This window comes from Dreissena polymorpha, chromosome 13 (assembly GCF_020536995.1).
Source record: "Dreissena polymorpha isolate Duluth1 chromosome 13, UMN_Dpol_1.0, whole genome shotgun sequence".
Lineage (NCBI taxonomy): Eukaryota > Metazoa > Mollusca > Bivalvia > Myida > Dreissenidae > Dreissena > Dreissena polymorpha.
In genome coordinates, this window is record NC_068367.1 from 72,138,155 (window position 1) to 72,163,940 (window position 25,786).

At 35.2% G+C, this 25,786-nt stretch overlaps 2 protein-coding genes across 3 annotated transcripts in view; both read right to left on the reverse strand.

Annotated features, from left to right (window-relative positions):
* LOC127855875 (uncharacterized) overlaps positions 1-3,495 on the reverse strand; it is a 51,407-nt gene extending 47,912 nt beyond the window's left edge. The window contains exon 1 of the mRNA XM_052391768.1: positions 3,410-3,495. The gene's annotated coding sequence lies outside the window, so the exon portion shown is untranslated. The remainder of the gene's footprint in view (positions 1-3,409) is intronic.
* Positions 3,496-9,308: 5,813 nt separating this feature from the next.
* Positions 9,309-25,786, reverse strand: part of LOC127855158 (uncharacterized) — a 112,766-nt gene continuing 96,288 nt past the window's right edge. For both annotated transcript variants that reach the window (XM_052390563.1, XM_052390562.1), the window contains 4 exons: positions 20,507-20,650; positions 18,854-18,949; positions 15,898-16,263; positions 9,309-11,287 (listed from right to left, as the gene is read on the reverse strand). In XM_052390563.1, coding sequence (XP_052246523.1) covers positions 11,109-11,287; positions 15,898-16,263; positions 18,854-18,949; positions 20,507-20,650 — 785 coding nt within the window. In that variant the 3' untranslated portion in view covers positions 9,309-11,108. The remainder of the gene's footprint in view (positions 11,288-15,897; positions 16,264-18,853; positions 18,950-20,506; positions 20,651-25,786) is intronic.

A 25,786-nucleotide genomic window follows, 5' to 3' on the forward strand; every position in this document is an offset into this window, starting at 1 on the left:
AAAAATGCTCAAATTTGCCATTTAATCGATTTAAAAAAAACTCAATTCGACTCAAAATGGCAAAGAAAACTGAGACTGTGCATGAAGGCAAAACTGTCTGAAACTAATGTTGAAAAAATCAATGATATATATATTTCAGAAAAAGGACAGAGACATTCTACTGTGAATATTATATTCATACAAACATGTGTATTCAAATAATAAATATCATTACATATAAAAGAGTGAATTTTTAATTTTCCCCTTTTCCTAAAAAATGACGCATTTTTTCCCCTTTGGACGGGCCCCGCCACCATTCCCCTATAAGTGACTGCATAAATGTATCTGAATTATTTATTGAAACCTAGAATCACACAAATGTACATCATCTGAAAGGAAAAATGAATAAAAAATCAGAAATCAAGCATCTTAATTCAAATTGTTAAACAGTTACATTTGGTCATTTGGACATGTTATAAATCAACTTCTGTTTATTATCAAATTTCACAAATTCTAAAACAACACCTTTTGTTAAAAGGTTTTCTGTTATCTTTGGTGGTTGATTTCTAGGTCCAATTAAATGAACATTTTTACATCTATTTCTTGACTAAAAGGCACAGGATAATTGCAACCATTTATTCTTGTTGTCTGAAATAACACAAAACATATTTTTACAAACTATCAACAACAAATCAACACATAAATATCACTATATTTAGATGTCCGAATTTAACATATCTGAAATATAGTACAACGCATGAAAGAACTACTTTTGATTTCAGAAATAGTTGGTATCTTAACTAAAATATATCGTTCCCAGAACATTATAATACTGAAACTGTTAAACATGTTCATGTGAATGGATCACAGTTATACTTCATTTGAACCAATATTTACAATAATTGCAAACGGATAAGATATAGAATAACAAGTCTTGCTCTCGGTTACCAATGCTTTCATTTGCATAAAAAAATCAGATTACTTTCCTCATAACTTAATCCATGTCCGTTTTAATTGTGCATTGTAAAAACACTTGCCCTTTTGTAGAAGCTTCGTCTTTTTTATGGTTATCCAGAATTTCAATAAATAAGGATTATTTGGTGTTTTTTTTAAATCTTTTTTGTATAGTACCGCGAGTTGCGCGATGCTATTTTGTTTGGATAATGGTGAGGTTGATCGATTCACGTTTGTAATTGATTGAAACAATGACATCATTTAAACGATTAGTAAACAAAAATTGCGAAATCGAAATAAAAAAACGGTTTAACGAAACTTAATTTTAAATTGTGAAATGTCCGTTTTTGACAGTTTTGAGCACAAAATGTCTGTTTTTTTGTAAAAAAATCACAGGGACTACCCTAGACATTAAAAATAGGGAGAAGTGACTTCTCCTTTTTTCCGAAACAGGGAGAAGTTTGGAAAATCAGGGTTACGTTTGTGCGAACAATATCAAAAACAAAACATGTTCATTTCACAACATTTATTATTTCTATCATTATACTGTTTTTGTTTTTTTTAAACAATAAATTCTTATTGAAATCTACTTCATCATGACACATTTAAGTCATTTAACACATTTAAGATATGTACCGGTAGCATCTTTTCATCACATTTATGGTCATTATATTACCATCATCCCTATGATAGCTTTTGAAACAAAACACAATCGTAATGCATAGAACATATATTACTGTTTATCCGAATACTATAACTACTATACATGTCCGAAATATGTACACTTAAGAATGCCTTACCTGTTTAACTTTAATAATCCAAATTGTCCTTGTTGTTATCTGGTTTAACAAACCTTATCAAATGTTTGTTAAATCCAGTTAATGCTTTCTCCATTATTTAATTGCAATTACTTGTAATTTGAATCGCCAGCTTTGAATTGAACGCGGGTTGAATGTTACAATACGTCTGCCATTTACAATGTCCAGGGATGGAAATAAGTGGTTGCCCGTGAGCCCGGGGCAAGTAGATTTTAGCCTGGGCAACTTAATTTCAAATGTTGGTAGTCCAGCCGGGCAACTAGCTTTTTCAAGCTTGAAACATTCAAGTACAATTAAACATTTAATAAAATTGGCGACTGTTGATTAATAATTTTAATAATATTTATTCATCAAGGCCAAGGAAATTATTCAACTCAGACTCATATTAAGACATTATACACAGAAAGTGTGTAATGTAAGCAATTTTGTTCAGTTATCTTTTATTTAAAGAAAGTATTTGATACAAATGACACTACATGTACATTGTACTGGGCTCGTTAGTCTTTAGCTGGGCAACCAAAATAGAAAAGATGGTTGCCCGTGTGGTCAACCAATTGTAAAACGTTAGTTTCCAGCCCTGATGTCGATGGTCATGACGTAGCAATTTAAATAATTCTACTCGGATAATTTATATATAATCGAGGAAATGTGTTTTCTCAATGTCTATGTGTAGTATTATGACTTGTTAGTATAAAAAATTAACTGTGATTCCAGTTTATATAAGACGGGTGTTTAATACTTGTAATTATCGGTGGATTAACAAACTGACAAAACTTGCTGGACTTAATAGTGGATCTACGTAATTAATAGACCTTTGATCAATTTTGTTTTTCTTTAATTATTTTTGCCGACTTTCTTTAACCGTGCAGTCCGCGAAAAAACCTGCAATTATCGGATGGTCAATCAATTATCACGTTATCATTAGACAACTCACGGCACACGCGAAGAGGCACGAGTGTGTTGTTACAGCAACCAATATTAAGAGACTGCTTTGTCACGGTGAATTAACGATCCATGCGGGGGGGTATATTGTGTAACTGTTAGATAAACAACAAACAATAAACTTGCATAATCGCCTGCGGGCGGCAGCACGCATTTGGCAATAATAATCGGGCGGCTTGATTTTCGCTTTTCCGGTCTTGTTAACTAAAAAATCTCGGGCCACTTGATCTTCGCTTTTCTGGGCCCGTAGGGCGATATCACGGGCGTCAGAGCATAATAATCGCTCTAGTCGCCCGTAGGGCAGTCCCTGCACGACCGTATTAGAGTGAATTGTCCCTGTCCGTGAATTGTCCATGTCAAAATGTCCATCCACGGCCAGTCTCAAAGAAGGAAGAAAAGCCCTGAAGGAAGTGTGACAGTTTGTGACAAGGGGGTGGGGTCAAGCCATATGTGATGCAGCGATTTTGTTTGCTCAATTGTTAATTCTTAATTTAATTATACATTGGTAAATTGTGTCTATAGAATGATGACCTGATCACAATTTAATGAATAATGAATGAATAATTGCATTAGTTATTACATTATCCGATTTAGCTATCCGAAATGTAGTCCACTTTTGATCACGATTATTATCAAAGATTGAGTTTGCACCATTAACAGAAGTAAGTTTATACTTAGTTCGATGCAAAAAGTAAAAGATGAGATAGCGAACTTACCAATAACTTTATTAATTTACATTGAATTTGAGTAATTCGTGTTACATTTTCGTATCCGATTGTTATTGTGCGCGCGCACCTGTCACAAAATGAAGGGTGTAAAATACGGCAACAACGAAATCGCCCGATTTCAGCGCTAAATTGTTCGGTCGCAGTAACTATTGTTGCCTCGCGTAGCAGGTTAGAATCATTTAGGCCGCGGTGTTCTCCTCCCGACGAGACGTTTTAAAATTTTCCTGTAATGATCTGCTTTGTTTTTATTCTGATTTACAAAAAGTGGTGATTCGATATTAATTAATAATGTATTGCCTTATTTAAGTCACACTAAATCGTAAATGGACCCAAGATGCAGGGTTCATCAAAATTGTTTAAAATAATGAAATTGGATATGATGCAACACGTAAGATCTTCAGCCTGATGATATTCGACACATTAAACGCGTTTTGGTGCATTTAAGAATTTCAAGGTTTCAATTTTGAGATTAGTTAGGAACCTTCATTTCTTTGGAACTGCACTTTAAAGATTGAACCAGTAATATAGCGGCATTTGTATTTTTTATAAAAAAGTTTAGAAAAATCAGCCAATCTTTTAGTCATTGAAACACCTAAGATTTATTTCGGCCAGACCGTTCGGGGCCGTTCAAGAAGAAAATCAGTTTTCTTTGCAAAGGTATATTTATTGCGCAAACATTTAATGGATAGTACTTTATTGTTTTATATAAATGATTGGAAGTCATATGTAGGTTTAAAACATACCTGTCGTAATTATAATGTGCTTCAGGTAAGGTAAAATACGTTATCAGCAGATTCTCATACATTTCCTGACACATTCTGTGCTGGTTTTTGGATCAAGGTTACAAGCCCGAATCTAATTACAGAAACGGGATAAATTACACGATCGAAACCGATTGGAAATATAGGAAACAACCAAAAACGTATAATTTATGTTATGTTACTCCTTTAATGGAGTTCACAAGTGCCGGGCTAATGTTGTCGAGCTCTTATAGCCGTCAATATGTACTTTATACATAAATGTATTACAAATATTTATGTAAAGGTCTAATTCTATTTTTAATTCATCCTGAAGTTATGACAAATTGGCTAATATTAACACCATACACTCATTTTTGTTTGATAACGACGGATAAAAATAAGATACGTGCGTTAATTAAAGACCAAAATGAAACTATAACAACAGGTGTGAATGTAAACTTGTAAATGCTTTGCAATATATGGGGGTCGTACGCTTGCAGTATATGTGAACCGTACGATTAGCAATACCGGTACATCTGTTTACGTACGCTTTGTAATATATCGGGACAGTACGCTCTGCAATATAGAAGGTCTGTAGTTTTGCAATATATTAGGATCATATGATATGCGATATTTGAGGACCGTACGCAGGCCCGTACCCAGGCACTGGGCCCAGGGGCCCGGGCCCCCCCAGCTGGCTGTCGAGTTATGATTTTTTAATAAAGGGCCTACTGCAAATTTTCTCACATGAAATGGCCCAAAGTACACTTCCCTGCAATACAAATGTGCAGATGTGTTTTATTGCCCCTGATACACAAGGGGATTAGCGCTAATTTACTCGCCAGTGGAGATAAGCCCCTAGGCATTGTTTTCTTATCACCTTGTAGAAACATCCCCGATCTGTCAATTACCCATTGTGCTCAATGCTTCATCTTTTGATGGTGGGTGTAACACGTCTTTTGATTGGACAAGGAAAGAGAAACAGCGAATGGATGAAACTGATACAGAAGGTCGTAGGTCTGAACGATAATAGTGTTTTCTCTTTTGAATTCAAACCTCCTCTAGAGTCATAGCTTATTAAACATTTCTGTGAAATCTGTCTTGTAGATGATAAACATTTTATAATGAATTAACTTTGAAAATTTATATAGAGGAGGTTTGATTTCAAAGAGAAAATACTAGTAGGTTATATGGTAGTTTCTGACATACAACTATAGTAGTATTTTCTCTTTGAAATCAAACCACCTCCGCAGTCATACTTTATGTTAAATTTCATAATAAAGGTTTTTTAGTTTCAGAAGGATGCTTTAACTTCTTTATAAAGTGTAATACATTTCTGAAATCTAAAGCTTTAAACATGTGTGTGAATTTCACACCAAGAGGTCGTTGATAAAGCATGTCACGCTTTTTTTTACCATTTTTACCTCGACATGTCACAAACTGTTACAAAATATTGGAGCCCCCTTCCCTAAAGTACGTCACAAACTCACACTTTCGAACATTTTTTTTTTTAATTAATACTTAATTTAATTTTAATCTAAAACTCAATTCACTATTTAACCGTATTAAAATTTCACTTACCGGTAAAAGACATTTCACATTACAGGCTTTTATAACTGTAGGATTGTTACGATGAGCAGTATGAATATTTATCCACGTGTTAACCTCTAATAAAAACGAAATTATAATTTAGATTTTCTTTCAACCCTTTACTAACTAAAAATGGAACAGTCCAATTATTTCGTCATTGAAATCTGTGTGGAGGTTGTGCCTATTCAATAAGCCGGCCCAGCCAAGTTGCCTATTGAACATTCGAACAACAGAATCAGGAGATACGCAATTCGTCTTATTTTGACATAAAACTAATTCAAATGTTTCACAATTTTTTGAAAATTATTTTTAAATTCTACTAAAGAAATAATAAATAAATTATACATTTTTTTTAATAAATGTGTGAAATCACACATGGCCTGACTCCCCTCCCCATGTCACAAACTGTCACTTTCTTACTCACCCTCCCCCTACCTGGAGCGTAACAAACTTTATGGACGGCCCGTAATGGTTAAAGCTTTAGACTTCAGAAAGGTGCTGATTTACTTGTTATATATCCATAAAATTATAACACAACATATGTTTCTATATGCATTAAAATTCACCTTGAACAGTGCCTAATAAAAAAATCTATTCGGGGGGGGGGGGGGGTTGCCCCTCCCGCACCCTCCCCGTTTGGGCCCCCCCAGTCAACATTTTCTGGGTACGGCCCTGGTACGATTAGCAAGATATTTGAAGTCTACGCTGTGCAGTCTATCGGGACAGTGCGCCTTATATAATTTGACTGTACATTTTGCATACATTTGGACTAAGCGTTTTGTATTATTGGTTTGATATTATGTTTACAAATTATCAGATATATTATGATTTATTACATAGAGGATATTTGTTGGATTCGGTGGATTATCGATTTTTATTCACGAGTGATCATAAAAAATAATATTTTTGTTATTGTATGCTTTTGTTCACAGTTAATATATATTGTTAAAGAGTTTAACTAAATAATTTCGCTGGGATAATGACGTAATTTCGTCAAAACATTACTTCATTTCACAGTAAATAGTGAAAATTATCGATAATTTTCACTGTTAATTTTTACTGTTTGAAACAGTGAAATTATCAGTTTTAATTCACTGATATTTCTCTATAAACCACCGGAAAGCATAAAATAAAATGTATTATGCACCGATCTGTATCAATAAACTATCTCTTATGTTAATTAAAAAGCAAAAGTTAACAATCCAAGTATAATTAATGTGTACGCGTCACCTAAAAAAATGGGCAAATGCTTTAGTGCAGTGAGTTGCAACAACGTTTAAAACTTTCGGGCAGGGTTTTGACTGGGACCAGAATAGTTGGATCAAATACCTGAAGTTGTTACTAACCGCGTTATGGCAGCCGGACTTTTCAACTTTTTTTATTTAGGCAATTAATTTTTTTCTGAACCAAAACTTATACACTATTTTCAAAATATTAAATAAAATGATTCTACTTTTCATATATAATACTTGAACAAAAAAAAGTGTAATTCTACCAAATCTGGTAAGATTTTCTTGTGATGGCAGAGATTTTTTCTGGGAGCATAGAACGACAACTCAGCGTGGAGATTGGAACGTTTATTGAGAACTGTTGTGCTAATGCGACAAGGCAACCCGTTCATCTATTGGCTAGCTAACGCATATTAAAAAAAAAACTAGCATGACCATTGTATAATTATACTGAAAATAATCGGTTTGTGATCATTGCGATAACGAGTGTTGTTTCAAAAATTATAACGATGACGACGTTGATGACGATGGTGAAAATGAAGATGAATTGAGTGCGATTGTTAAGGTTATGATAATTAATTTGGTTATGATGATGACGATGATGATGTTATGATGATAATCACGCTAATTTGTTAATCTTAAAAAGGTTTCTTGACTTTAAGTTGGTGGTGTGTATAGTATCAAACATTAAAAGATAATATCTAAATAACGATTAAAGTCAGTATTGCTGTTCAGCGCTTTAGCTGGAGTTAGAACTGTGCCTACAAGTTCTGCTCAGTTCATGAAGCCGGCTTTGCGACGAAATACTAAATAATTTTGGTACATTCGTTAAGATTATAAATACCATGTAGTGATGAAAATATGTCGACCATGGAAAATAACCCACTTGCCCCTAATTTCGCTCGCATGGCATGAAATAAATACACGCAAGACGAAAATAGAAACCAGTAGATACTTTCAAATTATTTTCATCAACGTTCATTGGCTCCGTTCCGTTGTCCTTCCATTGACGTGCACATTTGACACGATAATGCTGTCTAAATTGACCTTGTTCCTCAATATTTATCTGTCATTAATTCTTAAAAAGCACCCAATTTCCGCAATACTATACTTACTATATGGACCTCGTTCTGGGCAAACTGGGCTTAATGCATGTGCGCAAAGTGTCGTCCCAGATTAGACTGTGCAGTCCGCGCAGGCTAATCAGGGATGACAGCTTCTGTATAGGCTGGATTTTTTTTAAAAGCGAGTTCCTAATGAGAAAAATTACATAACAGCAGAAATTGTCGTCCCTGATTAGTCTGGGCACAGGCTAATCTAACATGACACTTTACGCACATCCATTAAGCCCAGTTTTCGAAGAACAAGGCTAATATAATCTAATTTGTACGATATACTGATTTTTATAAGAAATCTACCTGAAGTGAAAATTAACAAAACTTAAATTTAACAGACTGCTGAATACTGATTTCGACGATTGATGCATGTCATAGCTAATCCCGAATAAATATGGAATTAGCTCGTCTGTTGTAAAAAAAAAGTCAAGCTAAAAAATGTACATACACACCTGTTTGAGATGTAAATGGAAACAAACCACTTTTGTAGGCCAAAAGCGAATTACTGAACGTTTAAAATATGCAAAACGTTTTCGGACTTGCTCGCTCACATGTCATTTGCATTTAAAATTTATTTTTTAGCTTATCATTTATCCTATTTCCATTCATCCGACAATGCTTTCTGTTTCTGTTCAGCCTCCAAAATGCTACAGGTTTCTATCCCAAAAGCACCCTTTGTTTCCGTGTTCCTTTAGCAATCCTTTACATGAATACGATAACAATGAAGTCATTCCTTAGTAACGTTAGTTTGTTGCATTTTATTCCAGAATGATTTGTCAGTGCGTTGGACCCGTTTTTATACACATAGCAACATGTTTAGCACTCATTTTGTAGTTGTCTGCAATTTTCGCACACCTGTCGCAAATGTTGTGCCAATATGGGCTAATCTTCGATAATCGTTCAGTAAAATGGGGAAAGCAAATTGTTTTCCATTATGGTCGCTATGGAAACATAACACTGGTCTATAAAAATGTGCGCATACTTTTCCACGATTGTAACATACATGTAGAACACATTCTTTATTTTATTATACTCACACATATTTTTACCTATATGCCGATAACACAAATTTGTATAATAATAATAATAATAATAATAATAATAATAATAATAATAATAACAATAACAATAACAATAATAATAATAATAATAATAATAATAATAATAATAATGATGATAAATAAAATTGACAATACAAATAAAGTATAACGAATACATATATTTACTTTTTTTTATAAATCTGTTTATGTGCCAGCATTTTGTAACAACAAATGAAATAAATCGCACATTATCAATCCCGCAAATAGTAAACAATTCATCGGTATTAAGTATGCAGTCTTGTAAAACATTAAACAAGATGAATATGTTTACGTATAATGTGTCAAACACAGGTTTAAACTAAAAATATCAAAAGCATCAATCTTAAAAACAACGACTGCAAAAACAAATTACAGATCGTTATTTTAAGCCTTATATTTCACAGTCTCACGGATTAAGATTTAGCTGTGAGTGTGTGGTCGTTTTCTATTTACATCTACAGTTGTATATTTATCCACATTATTAAATACAGTAGCTTTTCTTATCTTTTTGTTATTTTCGCATTTATTATTGTTTTAATCGATGTAAAATTATTCAATTAGTTGCAGCTTTTTATTAACTGTTTTTATTTTATTTTATGTTTAGTAAATGAATTAATTAATGTTAGGTATCTATTTAGTATAGAAATTTATAGCTTGTGTTGAGATTCTCTTAAGATGTTCGCATATAATAGAGATTGTCAGTAGCGTTTATTGTAAGTTATAAGCATCCGTTTATTTTGAAAACAACTGATATGAAAGGACCACACTAACTCACTTTAAACTTGCGTCATATAAAACAAAACTTGGGTAAAAGCAAAATTAACACACATATTAAACGTTACTTTGCTGTTTTGATTTAAACTATATTACAGACAAAATGTATCGTATACTATTTTTACACACTTTGCATATAGGTTAAATAGTTAAAAGGTATTTTTAATTTGTATGGGAATCAGAAAAAAAAACAACATCAACAAGTGTTCAGTGCTTACATGTCACGAAAACACGATATCAGAGTCAGTCTTTTGCATAGTTACGAACACTACGATATAAAGAAAGAAACTATACCTGAACCGGACATGAATATACATATGAATGCGAGTGATTAAAATTTCGTAAGGGGCAACACTTTTCGCTTTTTGTTTGTTTGAAAGAAGTCTCTCCTTAGTGAAAATCCAGTATAGGAACATTCATTAAAGGGGCAGTCAACCAGATTGACGAAAAAAGAAAAGTTCTAAAATACCGACATAAAATGCTTTATATTGATACATTTAAACATTGGATCTAAAAATGTACAGTATAAAATCAAGAATAAAATGGAAAAAAAAGAGAAAAAAGTAGCCCTGAACAGGGCTCGAACCACTGACCCCTGAAGTCCTGGAGTAAAAAGTTTCCCATTTAGACCACTCGGTCATTCATGCTCATACAATGACCATTGTATTTTTTATACGTTATATAAGCAATTTCACAAAATAAAACGACAACAACAGAACGCTAAAAATTACCTGGTAAAATTGTATTACCGAATATACTGAAAACATGAACACTTAACACAATTTTTCAAGTAATGTAATTTACCAGTCGTGATATGTTAACCAATACAAACAAATAATTGTAAAAAAATACGGTATTTTCTTTTTTTCCTGATATATAGCAATCGGGTTGACCGCCCCTTTAATCCTTTCAGTGCGGGAACCGAATTTGAAAGGCCTTTGCAAACAGTTTGGATCCAGATGAGACGCCACAGAACGTGGCGTCTCATCTGGATCCAAACTGTTTGCTATTCTGATAGTATTCTTTGAAAAAAATGAAGAAAATGCTTATTTTTACAAATTCAGCAGACGACATTTTAGCAGACGACAAATTTCCCAGCATGCAAAGGGTTTATCCCTGTTTTACAAGGACGATGCTCATATTAATATCAGATCATGTGTTTATCCACTCCAGTCGATTATTCCGAGGCCAGGGATCGTTTCGAGCTTCGAACCCCAGTCTATATTTCCGAAGCCAGGGATGTTTTCTATTAGAGACAGGTCCAGAATGGGGCTTGGCGTATGGGACACCTTTATGTCAACAGGTGTCAGTTTTAAAAGTTGATCAGGTTGAACTTGGTCTGAAAGACAATCATGTGTTTTTATTTGGAAGGTTTAAAACCTTTCGTGAAACCTCGACTATCTCCGGAATCCACAAAATGTCAAAGGTTCAAACAATAATGTATGCTTTATATTCAAACCATAAAATCTTATAAGCATATGCTAGTTTATCGAAAATCACCAATCGAAATCGGAAAAAGTAATAAAGCGCGTTTAACGCTTTTCATCGATTATTTGGCATAAGCGTGTGCAACCGAATTAACGTTAAAACCACCATCCTATTATAAAAAACCTACTCAATGAAGTGGTAGACTGTTAACTTTTGCTTCAAGATATCTCTGGTTTGAACCCCTGGACATACATTTTTATTCCCCCTTTTCCTTGTTATTATAGTTATCTTAAACGATTCCAATTATTTAAGCTTTTTTAGTCATTCATATAATGATATTTGTCAAAATTACGAAATCTGTAAACAAGACCCTTTAAGTAGCCAACTATTCGGTAAATATGTCATTACACTTACAACTGTACACTGAAGTCGTAAGTCGACGCTTGTATAGAGTTTCTTAATCTATATGGATCATTATTTACAGTTATTTTACGTGTACCTTATTTTGTAACATGCAGTTATCGGGTTTGTTTCACGCTTTGTTTCATAATAATGGAACCTTAATAGCGCGACATCATTATCATAGTGTATAATTCTCAAATAAACGAAGCATTCCGTGTGATATGTGCGACATTTGGGAACAATAGCCATGTTTTACAAAAACAAACACTTTACGACGTCACGCGCAAATTGCAATATTTGTTATCTTCCGAAAAAAGGACGTACGTTTGGGATTATTAAATTCTTAAATACAGTTACCGTTAATATTGGTCATAACTTTTTCTAAGTATTTTGTGTTTGTGTGTACAATTATCAAAATTAAATATCTTTAATAGATTGTTATGTCTTGATGTCAAATATCCCGCAACTTAGAATGAAAGTATTATATAAGAGGCTATGCTTATTCTACAAAAGCACCCGAAAATGCATTATTCGTTGCCACTTAACAGCGGTATTATCAAATTTAAGTGATACACATCAAGGTGGGTGAGAAAAAGGGTCGGTCGTGTGTCTGGAGACAGAACTTGTTTATACCTAGGCCAAGTATTTTACTGCATTACTCTAAACAGCACGTAGAGTTGATGCACTTTGCTTTATTACTTATATATCTGCTGACTACGCTACACAGCCTATATAATTGCTGCACTACGCTACAGAGCCTCTAGAATTGCTGCACTTCGCTATACAGCCTCTAAATTTGCAGCACTACGCTACACAGAATATAACATTGCTGCACTACGCTATATAGCCTCTAGAATTGCTGCACTACGCTATACGATGTCTAGAATTGCTGCACTACTCTATACAGCCTCTAGAATTGCTGCACTACGCTATACAGCCTATGCAATTGCTGCACTAAGCTACAGAGCCTCCAGAATTGCTGCACTACGCTATACAGCCTATATAATTGCTGCAGTACTCACAGAACATTTGAAATTGCCGCACTACGCTATGCAGCCTCTAAATTTGCTGCACTACGCTACACAGCCTCTAAAATTGCTGCACTACGCTATCAAACCTCTAAAATTGTGGCACTACCTATACGGCCTCTAGATTTTCTGCACTACTCTATACAGCATATAGAATTGCTGCACTACGCTACAGAACCTCTTAAATTGCTGAATTACGCTATACAACCTTTTGAATTGCTGCACTACGCTAAACAGCCTCTAGAATTGCTGCACCACGCTATACAGCTTCTAGAATTGCTGCACTAGGCTATACAGCCTATATAATTCCTGCACTGTGCTATACAGCCTCTAGAATTGCAGCACTGCAGTACACAGCCTATATAATTCCTGCACTACGCTACATAACATCTTAAATTGCTGCACTTCGCTATACAGCCTCTAGAATTGCTGCACTACGCTATACAGCCTCTAGAATTGCTGCACTACGCTATACAGCATCTAGAATTGTTGCACTAGGCTATACAGCCGCTAAATTGCTGCACTACTCTACGAGAATTTTCGAGGATCGGCAAACAAAAACACTGCAAGTCAGCATTACAGAACAAAAAGTTATATACAACTGCAGAAAATTTGTATAACGGTGCACATATTGTAATAGAAATCCAATAATTACAGCATAACGCTTCATATTTGTTTTAAATATAAACACAATTACTGCATACTAATTATACTTCATTGATTTACTTTTAAATCCTCTGCTATGAACTTAAGTTATGGATTATAACAATAACAGACACACAGGCTTTTCCGGACGACCCCGCCCATAGCAAATCAAGCCACAACGCCCATAACGAACAAAGTGACCCCACAATGACCGGACCAAGCGACTTAACCCATAGCGAATCTAGCGACCCCGTTCATAAAGAATTACTAACTAAACCCATGGCGAACCAAGGGGTCCCGAAAATAACGTACCATGCGATTCAGCCTATATCCGGAAGATTTAACCAAGAAGGAACTGATCGACTCGTCACATTATAAATCGAGAAACTCCGCCCATAACAAATCGTGTCACCCCGTCTATCATGAATAAACCATACCGCCAATAACGAGTCAAACGACACCGCCCATATAACGAACCAAGTTCGTTCGCCAATACCGAACGAAGCGATCCAGCAAATAACGAACTAATCGACCACGGCAATGACGATCCGATTGCCTCAAATCATAAGGAAACGAGCGACCCAGGTAATAAATGACATAACGACTCAACCGTTCACGAACTGACTGAATCAACATAAAACGAACACAGCGACCCTGCCCATAAGGGACCGATCGACTTACCCAAACCGACCCACCCATAATGAATTCAGCGACTACACACGACTTAAGCGAGTCAACCCATAACGAACCGAGCAGATTATCCATAATTTACCTCGCGATTCCACCTATAACAGCGCAAGCGATCCCGCCCATAGCAAACGGAGAGACTCCACACATAACGAACTTTTCGACTCCGCCTATAACGAACCAACCGATTCCACCCATAACGAATGTAGCGACTCTACCCATAACGGACATAGCGACTACGCCCATAACAAAACAAGCGAACTTGTCCCTAACGAGCTTAGCGAGTCCGCCTATAACGGAGCGGCTCCACCAATAACGAACTTAGCGATTCCACCCATAACGGAAGGAACGACTCAGCCCATAACGAACGGAGCGACTCCACCAACAACGAACAAAGCAGTCCCGCCCATAACGTACAGACCGACTAAGACCATAACGAACAGAGCAACTTCTCCAATAACGCACCTAGCGACACCACCCATAACGATCAGAGCGATACCGCCTATTACGAGCGGTCGACCCCACCCATTTCGAACTAAACGACTTCACAAATAAAGAACTACCTGAACCCGCCCATAACGAACTTATCGACTCCACCAATAACGAGCTTAGCGGCTCCTCCCATAACGACCATAGCGACTCGCCCCATAACGAATGGAGCGACTCTGTCCATAACGAACAGAGTGAATCCGCCCATAACAAAACAAACAAACTTTTCGATAACGAACTTAATGACTCCGCCCATAGCGAACGGAGCGACTCCGACCATAACTCACGGAGTGACCCCGCCAATGACGAACGCAGCAAACCTGCCCATAACGAACGTCGTGACTCCGCCCATAACGAACGGAGCGACCCTGCCCATAACGAACGGAGTGACACTGCCCATAACGAACGGAGCCATTATCCCGAAATATAACATGGGCTAGCTAGAGAAGGAAATTGGATCCATATAACAGTTTCATTGATTGCAAGAATTTGCAGCGTATAATGAAAACTAAACGTAATACGTCATCAACTTGTTGCTCAGCATATTTAAACGTCTTATTTAATAGCGCTCAAACGGGTACCCGAAAAAACCCTGATCCGAGAGTCAAATAGTTATAAATGAATATAAGTGACGCACATTTATGATACAAGTTTCGTTTTTTTAACCTCGCCATTTTGGGATCTTAATAACAAAATAAACTCGGCATTTATGCTTTTGGTGCGTCACTTATATTCATTTAAAACTATTTGTAATAACAACACTGCTTAAATTGATAAAGAGTGTGATTTTACTTCACTTGTTTAAAAGGGATGATTTGACTACACGTTCAACATATTTGATAATCCTGTACTTACAAGCTTGCGACCCGAACCGGTACCGTTCGCAGAAACTTTGACCCGGATCCGCGGGTATTTTTTTGACCCTCGGATCCGGGTTTTTTCGGATACCCGTTTGAGCACTAATTTTGACCCGCCGACCCGAAAAATATTTTTGACCCGTGTGAGCCCTATTATTTTACCCATTCCCTCTCAGATGCAAAGTGAAAATGACTTAATGCAACCGGCATATAACCAGAACAGCAGGCGAGTAACTCGCATTCTGTTCAGGTTGTATGATTTTTCCTGCTCATCAGTATCTTAGGGTTGGATATTTGGCCTAAAAATATGCATTTAAAGAATAATTCTATCTCAATTTCATTTCCCAAGGGACTTTGAACGGGCCAAAATGCATATGTGACGGGTAACGGGTTATGATAGTAAATATACGTACCAATAGATAAGTCAATCGACCCTATCGGCCTGGCACCTACTGCTTTCTGCTCCTGTTTCAATGCTTTCAATGCAGCTCTCTCTGCTTTTTGTTCCGCTCTTTCTGCTTGTTTAACAGCTTTCTCTAATTGTTTGGTCGCTCTTTGCTCTTGCCTTAAGGCTTTCTCTTCCTGCTTTACTGCCTTCATGATTTGCACCTGCGCTTTCAGCTGCTGTTTCTGTTCCTTCACTATATGTAGCGTTTGTTTGCTTTCTTCCGCGCACTGTTGGGTCAGTCTGGCGAATTCTTGCTTATCTTGCTGCTCAGTAGTGTTCAAAGTCATTTGAGCTAGAGCCTCACACGCTGGAGAAAGGGGAGCAACCGCGTCTGAAATGTTTTAAATCACCATGTTGACAATTTGCCTAATTTATAATTACTTACCGGTAAATCCGTGTGTACCGACTGTCCCTATCTTTCTGCAAATTGACATGACACTAACATATTTAAGGCGCAATATGAAACCATGTATCAATACACTTATTCTTTGAAACAACAGTTACAATCAACTTCCTGCATGCTTATAATGTGAATTCATACGTATATACTCAAATATTATAAAAAATATTAAAATTAAGTCAACATGATTGACCTGATATATACAATAATTTAACCGGTTTATTACAATCTACAGAAGTAAAAGAGTGTGAATAAAATTTTGTTATTGATTGGGCAGGGTAATTCTCGCGTGACAATCGCACCTGAAGCCTCGTTAGGGGTAAAAAGTGTCAGAAGTGCATGGTACGTGAGATACCACATGTCAGATACCATCCTGGGTCTTACAGTGCCCGTTGTACAGCTTCTAACAAACTGAACATGGGGTAAGCCTCTAATGCTAAAGATCAATTAAAAGGTTATGGTTAAGCTAAGAATTAAACCTCTGGAACCAGAGTACGTTCTGGCACCAGCATGACATGACTTCGCCTCCCTTTACATGTACGTAAGAATTACCCTTCTATCGGTTTTTTTCTTTGATCGCGCATATCACATATAATAAGACTGTTTACAGCGCATTTTGAAGCAGAAGTTATCGGTCTTTGTTACACAACGGGATATATAATGATGGGAACTTAATAGCGCGAGCTCATTAACACAGTATTCCGTGCGATTAATTGTCAAATAAACACATCATTTCCCATGGCGCGCGTGACTAAATGAAACGCGTGCCATGTTTTAGACCATAATTGTGATCTGAGCTATGCACCACTATGCCTGGTTTCAGCAACATATTGTAAATTAAATTTTTAAGCAAGAACATGTAGAAATTTTGTGTACACAATATACTATACAATCAAGTATAAACGTCGGCATTAATGTACGTAGTTACAAAAAATTACTAAATGAATGTCTAAGAAATAATTATGATTTGAATAGAAGATGGTAAGGCGACATGGAAAGCATGAAAGAGATGAATTACCTGCAGGAATAAGTGCTTTTAAATAGCAGCTAAATGTTCATCTTTTATTAAGAACTCGAATTTTAGAATCGCATTGACTAAATTTAGAATGACCGCTATTTTTATACGCCGAGGCAAGAAAGGTAATGCTAAGAATGCAGACAACTGAATATCACTTCTTCTTAAAGTCCCCGTTCATAGCTATATATATGGGCAGAATCGTAAGAAAACTTGTTTTTATTGAGGATATCACTGAAAATCCGGTTGAAAACAAACAATATAGCGATTTTTATTTTGGGGTCGAGTACGGTAAAGTACGAAAACGACCTAAATTAATATTCATGATTTGACACGTTAATTAAAAAAGTTAACAAACAAAATTGCAGATAAGGGCGAATTTACCGGATAGAAGGTAAGAACAAATGCAAATACATCTGTTACAGACGGAAATTGGGTTGCAACGTTTTTGCTAAATCTATGTATGTATCTTTCATATGCTAATTATGTTTAGCGAATTTCAAAGCTAAATATAGATATAATTTGCATAACTCGCGACGCTGCTATGATTTTCGCCTATTGCATGTATTTATGATCATTTATATTATTGTATCGATTCAAAACCGATTTTGACCAGGTTTTCGATGTCAACATCGATACAAATATATTTTTCAATGAATTTATGTAAAGTTTATTTCTCGCTATACGATTTATATGCAAAACAACGATCTATTCCGCGAACTGGGACTATAATCTGTCCAAAATATCCATAAATTTGTAACAAGTCTGCATACAGGTATTATTACAAATGGCCATTATGGCGAGTTTATCCAAGCTAGCTATCCAATAGCTCATAAACGATAAAAATGCGCATTCTGGTCTAGAGCTACCCTGTCCGCCAATAAGACCACGAACTCTAGTGAACAAGGGAGCTCTATACCAGTGAACGTAACGGCAACACATAACACTATACACATCTGCGCTTGAAACGACTCAATTATTGTATAATTACACGCAGTATTATGCTACGAGTGTCTGTATCTTTAAAATACCTGTTATATTCCGTTACATAACATCTAGACTTCGGTATTATGTAGACATTGTTATAAAGATCTGTAACTACAAATATAATTAATTCATTGCATTCATACATTCATGTATTGCTTAGCGACCGCATGCATTAAAGCATTACACCACAATAACTTGATTATTACAGAAACATTATAGAAATAAAAAACACATATTCACTGAGGTATTACTTCAAGAATTGCAACATAACGCTGCAAAATGTATTCTTTATAATTTTACGCTACAAGAAAGATCGCATCAATCGTCATCGTTTTTAACTATTTCTCCACTGCTATGAAATAAGTATTATAACTGACGATGCATTGAATTTGCTAGTCATCTAAATATATTCCTGGCTGAAGAAAAAAGGATTTATCGTCCTACAAAACACCCGTCTCTTACCTAAAATATCTTTACATTTTTACAGGGCATTGCATACGATGCGTGCGCTATCAATACCTGGCGTGCAAAGCCCCAGTTTTCTGTCTTTTCCCTTGCATCCAGGTGCACGACGAACCCTTATTTCCTTTCCACTAGATTGTGTTTGGACGGGACCTGTTAGTGTCATATAATCATAAACATGAACTAACAATGAAAAGATCTAACGTTAACCATATTACAGGAATTGCAACGCGTATTGAACACTTTACTTTATATTAAACGAATGCCATGTTTGAGACCATATAATCTGAACAGATGCATTACTAACTTTTGTTTCAGCAACAGTTTACAAGAAAAAAGCGGAATTCTTCTTCTTTTTACTTGTACACTGTGTAAAAGCATTATGGATATATGTACAAAATTAGTACACCGTATACTGAGGCGTGATATAAACCACGATAAATTCATGTCAGAAACATAAACTTTGAAAGGTTAGAAAAATACATGTTCAGGGATATCATTTGCAGTAGGATCTTATATTGCTTTTTGATGCAAGCATTTGGAGTATGCCTAACTTGTGACTTTTTTACTTTCACTTTGATTTTTACAAATAATATTGCTTGATTGAGAGGCTAACTTTCAAAACAATTTTATGTAATAAATGTGTTGCGTTTGCATGCAGAAGTATTGTATTGGATCTAAAGGGACATGATTATTATATTAAAGGGGTCTTTACACAGATTTTTGCATGTATTGAAGTTTGTCATTAAATGCTTTATATTGATAAATGTAAACATTGGATCTAAAAAGCTCCAGTAAGAAAACAAGAATAAAATTTAAAAAAGAAAAAAGTAACCCTCATCTGGGCTCGAACAACTGACCGCTGGAGTAAATTTCTATCGCGTTGACCACTCGGCCATCCGTGCTCATACAATTAGTGGTGAATTTTATACTTTATATAAGCAATCCTCGTAGTATCACAAAATATAACGACAACAAAAGAACTCTCCGAATTTTTCAATCGTTTCGCGTTGCAACGCTTTATAATTTTCAGGTTTTAAATCGTCAAAAGATGCATATAATTGATATTTTAGAGCATGGTAAATGTTAAGTATTACTGTTTTCTCAAAAATATCATAACTAAAACAAAAATTTGTCAATCTGAAACGATTTGTTTTTTAATTTTGTCAATTTACCAAAACGTGAAAAGGCCTGATATTCATAGTATCTATTAAATACGCAGACCATAATAACTCTCCTCATCAGTATTTATTTAATTGCTGCAAGAATTACAGAATTCCACCACAAGAACTTAAGTATTACTACAACAATAATGCATTACAATACATATAATTATTCAAGTACAAAACAGGAATTGCATCATAACGCTTCACAATTGATATTTTAACATTAGCCATGCAGGATTATTTTACGAAATACTAGCATTGGAATTATTTTTCTGCCACTGCTATGAAATGTTCGTACTGTTTATACTCTTCATACCCTACGCAGTATAAAATTTGCTATTAACCTTATTATTTTGTTAACTTAAGCGCATATAACTGAAGTCCTACCAAACTCGTGTTACATCGACTATCTCCGTAAGCCTCCGTAAGATTGATATTTCAATAGATCGTCTGGTAATCCAGAGTGACCAAACTTGCATCCCTTATCTATATAAACCTCAACATTTTCACAGGGCCCAGCATGAGATACGTTCTCTTTACATACCTGACATGCAAAGACCCAGTTCTCTATCTTGTCCACTGCAGCCAGGTGCACGGCGATTCCTTCGCGGATTGCCCCTTCTTTTCTTTCCAACAAAGATTGTTTTGTCGGGTAATGTCATATGCGCAACGAGTCCCCCGCTGGTGTCTGAAAACAAAAACCTTAGTCGATAAGAGTCGTTTTCTTTTTAAACTGGGCTTCAAACACGTGCGTAAAACGTCATCTTAGATTAGCCTGTGCAGTCCGCACAGGCTAATCTGGTGCGACACTTTCCGCTTTTCTGGAAAATGTTCGTACAAAGGAAGTCTATTCTTAGCAAAAACCCAGTCTAGGCGGAAATTGTCGTGCCGTATTAGCCTGCGCAAATATTACAGGCTAATCTGGGACGACATTTTAAGCAAATTCATTAAGACTTTTTTTTTTCCAGAACGCAGTGTATACACTTGCATGAATAATAATGTGAATTACAACGGCATTTATAGCAATAAATTTCAGAAAATTATTGTTAAGGTGTTTACAAATATTTACATAAAATTACAGAAAATTTCGGCAATATGTTAAAACAACAGTCCATACATAATGCTACACTACACGCATGAAATTACAACATACGCATGTATTTCGATAATATGTTAAAACACAAGTCCATATATTATAATACCATTCATCTTAATTAAGCATACGTTCTCTATAACGTAATAATGACTGTCCATATTGGAACACACTTAGTACGAATACTAAACAGAAAGTAGTTAATGTACATGCACATTTGGGATAGGAGACATCAAATGCTCTGTCATACAGACTATGTAAAATATAAATATAATCATAACATTATTTTTTAAATGTAATGCGTGATTGTTACTTTGGTCGATTAGATAATAATTAGAACATATTTCTGCAAATCCTTTTTAAATCAGTCATTTCATAACTGCTCGTTAAGGTTCAATAGACCAAAGACCTAAAGTTATCAATATTTAAACAATGTTCATAAATAGGGCTTCATATCAGAAAAATCAAAAGCTATGACACACTGCAATGGTTGTTAAAGCTATGACACACTGCAATGGTTGTTAAAGCTATGACACACTGCAATGATTGTTAAAACTATGACACACTGCAATGGTTGATAAAGCTATGACACACTGCAATGGTTGTTAAAGCTATGACACACTGCAATGGTTGTTAAAGCTATGACTCACTGTAATGGTTGTTAAAGCTATGACACACTGCAATGGTTGTTAAAGCTATGACACACTGCAATGGTTGTTAAAGCTATTACACACTGCAATGGTTGCTTCAAAGGATCATCTTAACAATAGAAAAACGATTAAAATATTTGACAAACCAAACAGGTTTGCCAAAGTACAAAACCGAGTTACGAACGGGACGAACAAATGTTGCTTTCCACTAACAATTTAAACAAATAAGGGTTAGTAGGTCGGCGGAACCGTTTTCATTATTTTGTTTACAATACACACATTATGTATCATTATTGTTATACGGATATTCAGGTACAGAAATAATTCAGTTGTTATATTTGAGTTGCAATGAGGTTATATTATATTTACACGTATATGTATCATGCATATTGCAGGATCAAGTGTGAGGTTGAGCGCTCTAAAAAGGGTTAAAAACCCCAGTGCTTTGCAGTGATCGTTCCAAGGCGATGACCCCAGCTTTATTCTTCTATGTGTGTATGTTAATTCGTACTGTGCTGTTTCGTACTGTTTTGGCAATTGGTAACTTGCCTTAAAGTAAGGACCTTATTAGTGTATATAATAAGAATGCAATACTGCTCAAGCAGCTGGAGATTCACTTCTTTATAATGTCTCTAATAAACATTATTTTGTTAATTGTTTATGTGTTTATGATCGAATATGGCAAATATGATGGTCATTTCAATATTACACCCAGTTATAAATGTATGATGTTCAGGAAAGAAAGAAAACTGATCGTGGTAGTAAACACATAATATTTTGAGCAAAACAAATGTGGCTTTTGATTTTGAAATTAACAGCAAATCGTACTCAAGCTACAGTTTCAGATTCAAGTACGAACATGTATTTATTTTAAACGATATGAAGTATGGATATACGCTTAAACATCAAATTCTATCTTAAAGCGAGACCTCTCTCAAAATACAAAAACAGGTCATGGGCATGGGAAATACTTTGCTTGTTTGATCTTAACACACAAATTATAAAACTTTTAAATATAAATATTAACATGGACAATTATATTAAAATGATTTGAAAACAATGTAACCAATGTATGGCAGCTATTGTTGTGAAAATGAACTTAATGACAAATATACAGTTAACATTTAAAGTGGAGTTTTGAAATGAATAATATCCGCAACGATGTGTTAATTTTGTTCAGCTATTTTGTTATCATGGTGGTTGTAAAATGAATGTATATATGTCTAGAAATAGAAGCGCTCCTAGCAACTGTTTTTAAAATCTTGAGCACCGGACCATGGTTGCTGCTGTGTGCGTGAGGGTAATGTGTAAATCCAGATAAACATTGTGAGAAAATCCGCCATACATTAGAAAATCCACTATACATGAGAAAATTCACTATACATGAGAAAATCCACTATACATGAGAAAATCCACTATACATGAGAAAATCCACTATACAGCTTATTCCATACACAAAGGCCATGCGGCGTGCCGTTTTAACCTTTCAACTATGCCGTTATAGTTTATATGGATCAATAAGAGATTGTCGACTATATATATCATCAATGTAATATCATAAGTTTATTTGAACATACACATTGGCTTTTGAACGCTTCTGTGTATACACTTTCGCGCGTTCTGGGCATGTGTATTTAGATTCATAATGCATTTATCAAATTCGGTATGGTCGTTCAGTAAATCGTCATTTATGTATTTTGCATTTAGGAACATGGACATACGTGTTTGCATAACCAAAACAATACAGATAAATAGCTCCACACATTACATATGGCATATTTCTTTCCTGTCTTTTCTTAATTAAAACAATTTTGCACAGCTTGATTTTCTTATTAGACTTTCAAGTGCCTTTCAAGCGAAAATGATAAATGGAATGGTAGAACATGAATGAATTGCTTTACTAGTGCCAGAAAAACTCTGTGTGCAAAATATCAGCAAGAAAGTCAAGATGGACCAGATCGCTCACCTGTGTAATGGGGCGTGGTGAGTTTTCAAACCAAGGGTCATGATAGAAGCAATATTTGTTGCTAACCAAATTTAAGTTTCAACTATTACAGTTGTTGGTTTTGCTTTAAGTTGCTATGCTATAAAATTTTATTTTGACAGGGTCAAGTTTTCTCAAATGGGCATTATTTAAACAATTGTAGTTAAGGACCAATAAACGATGTTATTAGCCAAATATTATTGTTGTGTAAGAGATTTAAAAAAAATAAAACTCATTTTAGTGCATACGTCAATATACATAATGTGATCACTGGAGCGTGGCCAATTTTGCACCACAGAGTCATGATTTGGACACAATTTGAAGATGTCCGCTATTAAATAAAACACTTCTATATAAACCGGTTTCACTTGCGGTTTCAAAGAGAAGATTGTTTTAGGTAATTTACTATGCATGTCTTAATAAACCATGTGGTGCCAGTATCGACCCTCGGAGCATGATTGTAGCTAAATGCGTGCAAGACCATAGTCTGATGTAAAATAAAAACATCATATGTTTGTGACCTGTTGTTTCATGGATGAAGAATTTTACGATTTAACTATTTATAAGTCATGTGACCCACGACACGTGGTAAGATTTGACCACATGGACAAATGTGTAGAATATCACGTGTGCTCACGACCAATGAAACCTCATGCGGTTAAAATGAAGCTCCTGTTTTAACTAATGTACTATATACGTCATAACAGATCACATGATCCCTGTATCGTGGCTATTGTTGTACTTCGGGGACCCGGGTCATGATATAAACAAATGTGGAAATTCACTATATAATATCACACACACAATATTAAAGACATTACCATTGAGATTTCAGAGAAAAATTTTGAATTTATTTTCTATATGAGTCCATACAAATCAGGTGACCACTAGGGACGTTTTTAACCAGAGGCATACTTTGAAGACAGTTTTAAGGATGAACATTTTTTATAGTCATTAACTATATATCACATTTAACATAATGTGACTCCTGGTCCTGGGGGCCGTTTCATCAAAGATCGTACGACAATCAAAATGTACGACCAAATTTTGGAGACTGAAAATACGAAAGCTTTCCATCAATATGCATTCAAAATATTAACCATATGTGAGAAAACAATGAAATAAATAAATATACGGAAAAATAATAGAATTATTCTTTGGTGTTAAGTTAAAATGCTGCTTTGAAATATTTCTCGTATTCCAATTTTGTCGTACGATCGTTAATGAAACGGACCCCAGTTCAATACAAAGGGCATGATATGATCAACCTTGGTTCAGGACTCTTTATGATACAAGTTGCAAATTTTAAAGCTCTTTGACTTGCGATTTAAGACATTATACCTTTATAACTAATGTGACAACTGGGTCGTGGCCGTTTTTGACCTAAGCGGAATGATTTGAACAACCTTAGTAAAGGACCACAATACGGTTTTACATACCATTGAGGTTTCTGATGAGAAGAACAAGCATTTGTAATACAACCTTAGATCATGGTTTTAAAAATTGTGTACATAACATTTATATGATGTTATCAGATATCAAAGCTCTATGACTTGTGGTTTTGTTTCGGAGATTTCAAAATGTATTTGTAATATAAGTTTACATAAATCATGTGACCCCTGGGGCGTGGTCAGTTAGACCTCAGAGGCATTGTTTTCGAAATCTTTGTAGATGGCAATATACGCTCTTACTCACCAAATATGAAAGTCCTAAATCTTGCGTTTTCAAAGATAATTTATATTAATTTGTTGAATATATAAGTCTGTATAAATTATGTGACCTTTGGGCGAGGCAAGCTCTGATATAAGGGAAATGATTCGAAAAAGAAATGAGTAGACAACTCCTGTACGCTGTTACAAATTATCATATCACTAAACCATAACGTTTCAGAAGAAGAGTTTTAAAGTTTTAGTATTTTTATAGCTCTGGTGACGAATGAAGCGGACCGGAACGAATTTGACAATTTTGAAAGGGAGTCTCACAATGATCGTTCATGTGAAATGTCGTTAAATCTTCCAAACGGTTTAAGAGGATATGCCGTTTGAACTACAAGTTAACGCACAATGCACGACAGACGACTCACGACGGAAACAAGGC